We start from the raw sequence: 12,472 nt of genomic DNA, 5'->3' as shown, positions 1-12,472 counted from the left end.
TTAACTTTCTTTCTCACTTCTTACTTGAAACAAATTACAAACTTGGGTATTTATAGATGTCCAAGTTAATACTAAATTAGTTTTAAGTAAATGCAAAAAAACTGTTGACTTTCTAAATACCATACCATAAGTAACTACTCATGTAATAATACTATGACTTAAATATTTTAATTTAGTGCATAATAAAAGCATAAAACTTCTCTTGTTTCACCTTCCACCATTATCTTCAACAAAAAGCAATTGATTCCAATTTTAATTTGGTTTAATATCCATCAATGCCTCCCATAAATCAAATTTTCTTGTAACTCCCATACTCGCAATATTTCTCTTGAAAGCTTCTCCACTCAAAGGCTTTGTGAACACATCTGTCAATTGATACTTTGTCATGCCATACTTGACCTTAGTACAATCTTCTCCTTGTTTTTGTTTATAACCTTGCTACAAGCCTAGCCTTGTACTTGTGGATAGAGTCATCCCGATTCATCTTTGTTTTATAGACTCATTTTGCACCAATTAAATTCTTGTTTGGAGGCAAATCAGTAAGCCCCCATGTTTCATTTTTTTTAATTGATTTTATTTCTTCATCCATGACTATTTGCCACTTTTTTTTCTTTAGATGCTTCATCATGGGAAATTGGATCTTCACCTGCAAAGAAAGCAAAAAATATAGCATTATTTGGATCGATAGGATTAGTTGAGTCATAAATTTCCCTCAAGCTCTTTGTCTTCCTTGGCGGTGTACTTTGAGACGAATCATCATTTATTTGAATATTAGAAGATGAAGGGATTTCACTACCATTCTCATCTTCAAATATAGACCAATTAGGACCTTCACTTTTTTATTCAAAAGTACCACTTTCATCAAATCGAACATCTCGACTAATCACTATTTTGTTTGTTTCTGGATTGTAAAATTTATAGGCTTTGCTCCTCTCACTATATATAGCCTACAAAAATACATTTATCTGATTTTGTCATCCAATTTTTTTCTTAGTGCATCTGGAATGTGTGCATAAGCAACACAACAAAAAAATTCTCAAATGACCCACATTCGGCTTAACTCCATACCGTGCTTCATGAGGTGTGCAATTTCTCAAGTTTTTAGTAGGAGACATGTTAATCAAATAAACTGCACAAGAAACTGCTTCAGCCCATAAATCTTATTGCAAATATTTTTCTTAAACATACATCTTACCATTTCCACGATTGCACGATTTTTCCTTTCACTCGCACCATTTTGTTATGGTGTGTATCGTACAATCAACTCATGCCTTATACCATATTCTTTGCAATACTTTTCAATAGGAAGACACTCACGTCCCCTATCAGTTCTTAAGATTTTGATTTGTAAACCAGAAAATTTTTCTACCTCCGCTTTAAATTCTTTAAAAGCTTGGAACGATTCAGATTTTTCTTCCATCAAATATACCTAAACTTTTCTTGAAAAATCATCGACAAAAGAGATAAAATATTTGTTACCTCCATTAGACTCCGGAAATGGACCACATAAATCTGAATGTACCAGTTCCTATGGCTTTTTTGCTCTCCAAGTATTTTTTCCGAAAATGGTTCTTTATGTTGCTTACCGAGTTGGCATACCTCACACACTTCTTTTGTTTCATAAATCGAAGGCAACCCATCAACCATATGCTTCACTTTTAACAATTTCAAGCTTTCTTAGTTCAGGTGTCCATACCTATCATGCCACAACTTACAAATTTCATTGTTATGAACAGTTGAAAAACAAGACTTGTTAGCAATTTGGAGTTCAAGAGGAAACATATTATTTGGTGTTACTCCAATTTTTGCAACAAGTTGATCTTTTCTTGATAAGAAACAATTATTGTCATGAAACTGGATATCATATCCTTTCCTTAACAAATGACCAATACTAAGCAAATTATTTTTCAAGCTAGGAACATAATAAACTTCCGACATTTTTTCAATACTGCCAGATTTTGTGTGAAAAGAAATTTCACCAATACCTCTTATTTTATAGCTTCTAGCATCTCCAATTTTCATCTGTCCACTGTCTGATTCAATTAATTTTGAGAATAAATTTTTGTTACCTGTCATATGCTTACTAGCTCCACTGTCCAAATACCAAACATTATCAGTTACATTAGTATCATGATAACATGCAAGTAACAAAGTTTCTGGATGATCTTTTTCATTTGCATCATCATTATTTTCATGCATAAAACCAGATTCATCATAGTTATCTTGTTTATACCGACATTCTTTAGCAGTATGACCAGGTTTATGACAATTATAACATTCAAAATATCCTCTACCTCTTCCTCTTTGATAACCACGACCTCTACCTCTATTATAATATTGATTTTCGGTAACTTCTTTAGTATCAATGTTGTTTGAGTAAAAATTACCTCTTCCTCTACCACGAAAACCTCTTCCTCGATATTTTTTACCTCGACCACGGTAAAAACCACGGTCTCCCGTATTTGAAATTTGGGTTTTAAGAGCTTGATCGGGAAGAGTAAGATTTCTTTGGTTAATTCTAAACTCATGTGCTTTTAGAGTTCCTTGTAAATCTTCTAAAGAAAGTGAAGAGAGGTCTCTTGATTCTTCAATAGCCACTGATGGGCCTAAAAATAGGTCTATTCCCGCAAGTATACGGGGTCAAGTTATAGTAGTTATAATAAGATCGAGTATCGTCCCAAGAGATAGGTAGGTAACTTCAGATATTGAATGCGGGTTTAACCCAATAATCAAAATGTCAATAGCTAACTTAGACTAACACACACACACACCCCACTCATAAATTTGATTTGATTTGCAAGAAATAAGAAAACAAATGAAACTAACTAAACTATCTAAGAGAGGGAGAAGATATCTAAGGTTATAAAATCCACCACATAATTTCACTTTATAAAACAAGCACTTAATTACTTAAATCTCTTTTGTATTTACTCGGGATCCAATATAATGAACTATTTGGATTTCGGATGATATTCTAGATAAAACAATTTATAATTACTAATTTCTAATTGTCTTCCTTATAAAGATTCGGATCACTTAACTATTATTCATCATCTAAAAAGCATACTCCATCTAACAATTTAACGAAAGTATGAAATATCTAATTATGAGGCATGAGTAATGGAAAGAAAATCCAATCCATATAGATAAACAATCAATAGACATTAAAGCACATCAAAGGATTTAATTAATCAAGAACAAGTATTATAAAGATCCAAAATGGGTTTCATTTACAACCTTAGATGACTAAATTAACTATACATGGAATCTAGAATAACATTCATTGACATTGTAAAATAAATGAAAATACTAAGAAATTAATGGAAAGAAATCACCAAGAATGTTCAAAATCCATATTCCCATGTATCTCCATTTTATCCAAGATTTGCTCCATTTATGCTCAAGAATTTTACTCCAAGAAATCCAAGTAATAGTTATTTTATTGCCACCCAAATAAGAAAAAAGAAAGAGAAGGAAGAAATTAGATCTAGAAAGAAGTTGGAAAGAAGAGATGAAGAGGGTAAAGATGATAGAAGAATATGGAAGGAAGAAGGAGAAGACTATTAATGGAAGAAAGAATAGTGGTAGAGAAGTAGTAGAGAAAGATAGAAGAAGAATGGAAAAGATGGATTTAATAGTAGAGAAGAAAGAAAGAAATAGGTAATAGAGAAGAGGGATTAGGTAAGAAGAAGTGGTATGGGAATAGAGAAGAAGGGATATTGAGAGGGTTTGCAAGTCTAGGTTTTAATGGAGGAGAAAGGTGCTATTTATAGATGGGTTAGGGTTTTTGTTGGGTTAAATGGTAAAAAAAATGATAAATTGGGGGTATTTATGGAATTCAAGGGATTAGCTGGTCATGTTTCGGATGCTAGCATGTAGCCGGGTATAAGATAATCGGATGAGACGGTTCAGGAGCCGTTAGATTTTGGAGCGCTCGGATCTGGACTATCAATAGAGAGCCACGTGGCCAGGAGCATGAATTTAACAAGCTTCGGGTGTACGGGATAAGTGATAAAGGCTGGGACTCACAGCAGCCATGCGATCTACAAAACACGGAAGGTAATGGTCACGATTAAAACGTGGCCACGGGACTACCGGATTAAGTTGCTACGGTTTACACGGAAGCATTAGATTGAGAAGGACGCTCAGTAACCGTCGGATCTTCATGACGCGGCAGGGAACGACCAAGATTAAAATGTGGGCTCGGGATCATGGGAGCTAAGTGACTTCGGTTGCACGGGATCATAAGAAATGGAGCAGAATCTCAGCAGCCGTTGGATCTTGATGACGCGGGAGGTTACGGCTGCGATTAAAACGCGAGCAAGGGACTACTGGATTAAATTGAAACGCGCTACACTGGATCGTGCTCGATGGCCACACTTCGCTGTTCCCCGGGTATACACAACTTAGATGCAATGGCCTCCAGACTTCGCCACGTGTCCGGCGCAATACCGTATGCCCGAATTCTACCGAGAATATCCCACCAAGTCAACAGCATTTGACCCAACTTTGACTTTGCCTAGTTCACTCATCCGGACTCCGATTTGACTTCCGTTTTCTCCTACGGACTCGTCTCGACCTCTACTTTTCAACCACGCACTGACCTTGGCCAAATTACCAGATTGTCCTTGACTCCAAATGACCAAAATACCCTTTATGCATCTTTTCCTCGTTTTTAACCGTTTTTTACACCTAACTCCACAAAACACACCTAATCAAGAAAATCAACCATTTTATTATAATAAAGACTCGAAACGAACTAACTCGACTAAATTAAACGACTCAGATGGGACATTTTCATGACCCATCAGCCACCACTACAAAATCAAATTTTTGTGGTAAACTACGAAGAAGTTTTTCAACAATTCTTACATTTTCCAAAATTTCTCCATTAGATGCCATTTGATTAACGACATAGTTTACTCTTGTAAAATAATCAGAAACATTTTTATTTTCCTTCATTTCTAATTTTTCAAATTCCGATCTCAATGTTTGGAGACGTACCTTTTTTTTACCTTTTCCTCACCTTTGCATGCAATTTTAATAATCTCCCATGCTTGCTTTGAAGTTTCAGCTTTAGCAATTCTTTCATAGACTGACTTCTCAATTGCTTGATAAATATGGAACAATGCTTTGTTATCTTTTTTCCTGTTTTCATTCAACAAATTTTTTTTGGACTATCGTCAGAGCCGCTTCATTATCAGGAATGGTGAACCTTCCTCAACAAAAGTCCATAAATCCATCGATTTAAGCAACACTTTTAAATTGTTGCTCCAATGATCATAATCCTCTCCATTGAAACGAGGAATTAGTGTACCATATTGTTACTACTCCTTGCCATCTCTCACACAACTTTTTCTCATAATTTTTTTTTCTCTCAATTTTTTTCTCACTAAATTTTTTTTAACCTTGCTCTGATACCTCTTTGTTGGAAATAAAACTAGACAAGAGAAGACGGAGATGGCTAAAACTCTTTACTTTATTAACTTTCTTTCTCACTTCTTACTTGAAACAAACTACAAACTTGGGTATTTATAGATGCCCAAGTTACTACTAAATTACTTCTAAGTAAATGCAAAAAAACTCTTGACTTTCTAAAGACCATAACATAAGTAACTACTAATATAATAACACTATGACTTTTTTTTTTTTTTTTTGATGAAGAGAATAACACTATGACTTAAATATTTTAATTTAGTGCATAATAAAAACATAAAACTTCTCTTGTTTCATCTTCCACCATTATCTTCAACAAAAAGCAATTGATTCCAATTTTAATTTAGTTTAATATCCATCAAGTTCCAAGGGTAAAAAACATTTCAACTTTTCTATAACCCCTTAGAGACCAAAATAGAATTAAACCTAAAAAACTATTTTTACCTCATCTCTTTTTCTCCCCTTTATTTCACCACTTCTCACTTTCACTTCAACAGTTCAACTCTCTCTCTCCACCTCATCCTTATCTTCTAGCAAAAAGTCGTTGACCGACAATTTTAACCTTTTTTGCCCCTGACCAATTTACTTTTTATTATCTTTTTAGTTTCTTCTTCTTCTTGATTTCTTTTCTTTCCTCTCTTTCTTCTCTCGCCAACGACGGGAAGGATCCTCTTTTGTTGGCGGTTCGGTAAACACCATACGAAGAAGAGATAATTCCATTTTGGTTCCTGAAGGTGTATCTTGAAAAGAACGATCGAGTGGCGAGAGAGACAGAGAAAGAGAAAGATGAAGTGCAGGTGAGAAGTGACAAAATAGAGGAGAGAAGGAGAGACGAGGCCGAAATAGATGTTTCAGATTTTTTAGGTTAAATTCCATTTTGTTCGTAAGGGTGTTTTCGGAAATAACTTTGGTGTTGTAAAGAAACAAATAACATTATAGGCAGTGGCGGACCCAGAAATTTTATTTAGTTGGGGCACTTTTATTTATAAAAAACAACTTTAAATTGGCAAAAATCTGGATATGATGTTCGACCAATTGATTATGTCTCTTATACCTACACTCTCAGCTTATTTGACTAGTGCTAACATGTTAGTTGCATTAACTATTGTCTTAATAAAAATAAATATTCTTATATACATATGCATTATACAAAAAATAATGTATGAATTTTATGTTAAAAGATTGAGAGTCCTTGTGTTGAAAAATGATTGCCACTTTCTACGTTCTTAAAGAAATGGGTTATTTCCCTAATGACCCCCTACTTTGTGACCAGCTTCCTGCCTAGCCCCCTACTTTACGAGAAATGCCCATATGGCCCCCTCCCGTTATAACACCGTTACTCTCTCTCTTCCATTTCTTTTCTCTCTCCTCCAACATGTTTTCGCTCTCTGCCACCTCGTTAAAACCTGCCAACTTATCATCTTCTCCGGGAAGGTCGCCGGCCGACCAATTTTCCGGCCGGCGACCTTTAAACCTAAAAAAAAAAAAAAAATTCATCTCTCCTCTCTCTCTCTCTAAAAAAAAATAAAATTTTTTTTCTCACCTCCCTCTCTCTCTCTAAACTCCGACGAAGGGGGTTACCCTTCGCCGGAGGACCTTTAAGGTCTGCCGGAACAGACCATCTGCCCGAGCAGATCTGGAAGGTCTGCCGGAGTTTAGAGAGAGAGAGGGAGGTGAATTTTTTTTTTTTTTTTTTTTTAGAGAGAGAGAGAGAGAGGAGAGATGAAAAAAAAAAAGTTTAAAGGTCGCCGGCCGAAAATTGGTCGGTCGGCGACCTTCCCGGAGAAGATGATGAGTTGGCAGGTTTTAACGAGGTGGCAGAGAGAGAAAACATGTTGGAGGAGAGAGAAAAGAAATGGAAGAGAGAGAGTAACGGTGTTATAACGGGAGGGGGCCATATGGGCATTTCTTGTAAAGTAGGGGGCTAGGCAGGAAGCTGGTCACAAAGTAGGGGGCCATTAGGGAAATAACCCTAAAGAAATTAAGAAGAAAGAGAGAAAACGGACAAAGTTAAAAGCAAATAACTCGAAATATAATATATATGTAGGAAAAATAAAATAGAAAAGGAAGACATAATAATAATATGAGAAAAATAGGTACGACAAAGTTTACGAGAAAAATAATCGAAGTAAAAAAAAACCATATAGGAACTTATTTGAAAGTATGCAGTCATAAAGGGAAAATACAAGGATCAAATGATGATGAATTGAAAGCTAGGGGCCACAAACAAATTAGCCATAAAAATTAAAAACACAAAAAAGAAAGGCTTGGAGAGTCGAACTCATGCCTCATACACGTTAACCTCTCCCTCTATCCACATGGCCAAGCACCATTCTTTATGCACGTGCCCCCACGGGTTCCTATGTGGGTCCGCCCCTCATTATAGGTGTAAATCCATTGTAAAATTTGTTGTTGTAACTTTCTCTCTTCTCTGAAAATGCTTTGGTTGCACAAGTAGATTTCCCTTCGAGTTAAAACATGCGTGAACGGGTTGAACAAGAGAATCACAAGTATTTCTACTTTAGAAAAGACTTCATCCAAGGTTAATTGGAAATTGAAAAATGGGTGTTGGTGTATCTCCATATTAGAAAGGAAGAAAGAAGGGGGAAAATGCAACGGAAAAAAGGCGATGAATTCCTCACTATTGGCAAACAAAAAAACTTAATGTATAGTATTCCCACAAAGAAGGAAAAAGAAACAAAGAGAGAGCAAGGAAAAAAGTGACTACCCAAAGAAAGGGTTTGTCCACCTGGTGGTGTGAATGAGAGAATCTCTTAAGAAAGGGAGACAGAAAAATTAGCAAAAAATATCAACAAAAAGAAGACCCAAAAAGCAGGGTTGAGTTAAAGCAATTAAATTCTGAACCTCTGAATCCAAGTGATCAAGTTCAATAGGTTGTGAAGAGCCTCTGAATCTAAAATTGATCAAGCTCGTATCAACAAAAAAAAAGGTAAAACATCTGCACGAAAATACGACCAAAGTTGTCGTTTGAGCACACCAGGTAAGGAAACGAAAAGTGGGATATTTATTCTTTTTATGAAGATTATGGAGAAAAAATAGTGATTCTTATTTCCTTCAAAGATGTCCTAAGTAAGATATTACAAAAGTCCCATTGCTCATTTAAAAATATGCTTCCAGCTATAGCGAGCAAATGCAAACAAAAATATTAACTCAATTTTGTTTGCATTTACTCGCTATAGCTGGAAGCATATTTTTAAATGAGCAATGAGACTTTTGTAATATCTTACTTAGGACATCTTTGAAGGAAATAAGAATCACTATTTTTTCTCCATAATCTTCATAAAAAGAATAAATATCCCACTTTTCGTTTCCTTACCTGGTGTGCTCAAACGACAAATTTGGTCGTATTTTCGTGCAGATGTTTTACCTTTTTTTTTGTTGATACTTGATCAATTTTAGATTCAGAGGCTCTTCACAACCTATTGAACTTGATCACTTGGATTCAGAGGTTCAGAATTTAATTGCTTTAACTCAACCCTGCTTTTTGGGTCTTCTTTTTGTTGATATTTTTTGCTAATTTTTCTGTCTCCCTTTCTTAAGAGATTCTCTCATTCACACCACCAGGTGGACAAACCCTTTCTTTGGGTAGTCACTTTTTTCCTTGCTCTCTTTTTGTTTCTTTTTTCTTCTTTGTGGGAATAATATACATTAAGTTTTTTTGTTTGCCAATAGTGAGGAATTCATCGCCTTTTTTCCGTTGCATTTTCCCCCTTCTTTCTTCCTTTCTAATATGGAGATACACCAACACCCATTTTTCAATTTCCAATTAACCTTGGATGAATATTTGTGTAGGACTCAAAATTGAACTTTCGGCTCTGATACCACTTGTAGGGGACGATATTTGGGAGGAAATATCTAGATAAGATTTATAATAAATTTAGACATATAGTAATATATTTAACTATATTAAAATTTGGAGATGTACGGGCTAGAAGCCCGTACAGAGCTCCTTCAACTCTTACAACTTACTTTATAAGTTCTTCAATTCAATCTCTAATTTGCTTCTCTTGTGCTTCCTATGCTTCTTGTGTTCATACCCACATCTTACCTCTATTTATACTAAAGATAGTGCATACTAGTAAAGACTAGAAATTTCCACATTGGGACTTACAAAGAGTTAATATAATTTTTAGACTAATCTTTTAGTCAAACTTCTCTAGACTATTATTCTCTAGATATTTCTACTTTAGAAAAGACTCCATCTAAATATTTCTCCCGATACAAAGAGTTACATAGGAAATTACAAATTACTAATTTCCAACCGATTTCCCTTCTGAGTTAAAACATGCGTGAACAGGTTGAACAAGAGAATCACAAGTAGATTTCCCTTCTGAGTTAAAACATGCGTGCACGTGTTGAACAAGAGAATCTATGGTTCAATCAACTACCCCATGAACACTAGGACAAGATGAGTACGTAAATATAGAATTTAAAGCTAGGAAAAGATGTTTGGACATAAGAATATAAATATATATCATCATCTCTCTAAGTGGCAGTACTGAGACTTATATTGAACAATAGCTCTAATGGAGATTTACCAAGACAATTCTTCCTGGTTTTCTTTCATCCTTCTTCTTCCTCTAATTCTTCTTCCTCTATTTTTGCTTCTCACTCATAAAACTAATAAAGATAGGAAGGAACACAATCTTCCTCCTAGTCCTAGAAAAATTCCTATCATAGGTAACTTGCACCAACTTGGTCTGTTGCCTCACCGTTCACTGCAGAAACTCTCTCAGAAATACGGTCCCGTAATGCTTCTTCAACTTGGTCAAGTACCCACAGTAGTAATCTCCTCGGCCGAAGCAGCAAAAGAGGTCTTGAAAACATATGATCTTGATTTTTGCAGTAGACCTCCTTTAGCTGGTCCTAAACGTCTTTCGTATAACTTCTTAGATATTGCTTTCGCCCCATATGGAGAGTACTGGAGACAAATGAGGAAATTATGTGTTCTTGAAATTTTTAGTATGAAAAGAGTTCAATCTTTTGCAGCTATTAGGGAAGAAGAAGTTGCATCTATGATTGATTCTCTCGTTCGAACAACTTGCTTGAGTACTAGTCCTGTTGATCTTTCTCAAAAGCTTATTTCACTAACTGATAGAGTTGTTTGCAGAATTGCTTTTGGAAAGAGTTATCAGAGAGAATCTGAAATGGGTAGATTTCAAGAAATGTTATGTGAAGTTATGATAATGTTTTCTAGTTTTTCTGCATCAGATTTTTTCCCAAATAAGGTAGGTAGGTTCATTGATATATTGTCTGGACTACATGGAAGACTTGAGAAGATCTTCCATGAGTTTGATGATTTCTATCAAGGTGCTATCGACGAACATCTTGATCCAAAGAGGATGAAAACTAATCATGAAGACATTATAGATGTGATGTTGAAACTAAAGGAAGATCCATTTAGCGCAATTCGTCTTACTAATGATCATATCAAGGGAGTTCTTGTGGTTAGTTATGCTTCCTTTTTCCATTATTATATCTTTCTTTTAAGTTTTATATGTGGAATCAATTTCAGCCAAGTTTCACCACCCTATCCATTAAGTTAAATCTATGCAGTACAAGCCTTGGCTAAATGTAAATCCAGTGGAAAACTTAAGGGCACACCCCCTTAAGGTCTTTGTTTTTTACCTATTAATATTGAATTTTTTGGCCAACAACTTGTAGCCCACTCGTTAAGTGCATGTACTCCATAATGCGGAGGGTCCAGGTTCGATCTCATGGATGTACAAATCCATGAATATTGAACTTGGGTATATTTCTATAGACTTAGGCCATTTCATTTCGTTGGGCTAGGCCATTAATTCGGCGGGCTTTAAGCCAGTAGCAATTTGGCAGCTATCGTGCTTATCACATATCTATCAATGCCTTTGTCAATATTCAAAAAAATATTGAACTTTTTGTGTTATGGATGCCCATTTCTAGAGAAAATTGATAATAATAGCTCACTTGTAATTGAATTTTCAGAATATATTCCTTGCTGGAGTGGACACATCTTCAATTACTATGACTTGGGCAATGGCAGAACTGGTTAGAAGGCCTGAATCAATGAATAAAGTACAAGAAGAAATTAGGAATTATGTTGGGATGAAGAAAGGGAAGGTTGAAGAAGCAGATCTTAATCATTTTCATTACCTCAAGATGGTAGTGAAGGAAACTCTAAGACTTCACCCACCGGCTCCACTTTTGCTTCCACACGAAAGCATGAGGAATAGTAAGATCCTCGGCTACGACGTCTGCTCCAAAACAAGGATCCTTGTTAATGCATGGGCAATTGGTAGGAACCCTAATCACTGGGAGAAGCCTGATGAGTTCTTTCCTGAAAGGTTCATCAATAGCTCAATTGATTTTAGAGGACAGGATTTTGAGTTGTTACCATTCGGAGCAGGTCGAAGAGGTTGTCCTGGTATTAATCTTGGGCTCTCAATGGTAGAGCTGGCACTGGCAAATCTACTATACCGTTTCGATTGGGAATTGCCACAAGGGATGAAGATAGAAGATATAAATATGGACGAATCATATGGACTAACTGTCCACAAGAAAACTCCTCTTTTACTTGTACCTATCAAAGTAGCATAATTGGCAATCTATCAAGAGGTGGATCTAGAGATCGAATTGAACTAGTTTTGATCAAATGTTCTCCCCATTGGCTTCTTCCTCAACATTGGGTGCTGCCAAGCAGGGACAAATCTATCAAGGGTCAACCGGATATATATATATATATATATATGTAAGGATATTTTCAATCATGTTCTTCTCTAGTTTCTTATTCTCCATTCTGTAGCTCAGTAGCTGTCTCATAAGCTGATAAGCTATACTTTATTATCTACTGAAATGTACTTTAAAAGAAAATCACTTTCACCTTTGGGATCGGTCTCGGTTCCAATGTAACTAAGTTTTGTACACTATAAGTAAGTGTCTGTTTTTTTTTCTTTCGTTTGTTTTTATATTTCTATTTGAAATTGTGAAACTCTTTCTTTTCGAAAATTTGAATTAAATTACTTTAGAATATAATTAA

At 35.4% G+C, this 12,472-nt stretch overlaps 1 protein-coding gene across 1 annotated transcript; it reads left to right on the top strand.

Annotated features, from left to right (window-relative positions):
* The first annotated feature begins 9,761 nt into the window (after nucleotides 1-9,761).
* LOC147551687 (cytochrome P450 71A9-like) lies at nucleotides 9,762-12,385 on the top strand. Its single transcript, XM_086671177.1, has 2 exons — nucleotides 9,762-10,904; nucleotides 11,422-12,385. Exons 1-2 carry the CDS (start codon nucleotides 9,984-9,986, stop codon nucleotides 12,031-12,033), a joined length of 1,533 nt encoding a protein of 510 aa, XP_086527303.1. The 5' UTR covers nucleotides 9,762-9,983; the 3' UTR covers nucleotides 12,034-12,385.
* Nucleotides 12,386-12,472: the final 87 nt, after the last annotated feature.

The sequence above is a fragment of the Eschscholzia californica genome, unplaced genomic scaffold, assembly GCF_041429995.1.
Source record: "Eschscholzia californica isolate CP2 unplaced genomic scaffold, dmEscCali1.0.p SCAF_3, whole genome shotgun sequence".
NCBI lineage: Eukaryota > Viridiplantae > Streptophyta > Magnoliopsida > Ranunculales > Papaveraceae > Eschscholzia > Eschscholzia californica.
Note: the sequence above shows the minus strand (reverse complement) of the source record. Positions and strands in the feature narration are given on the sequence as shown.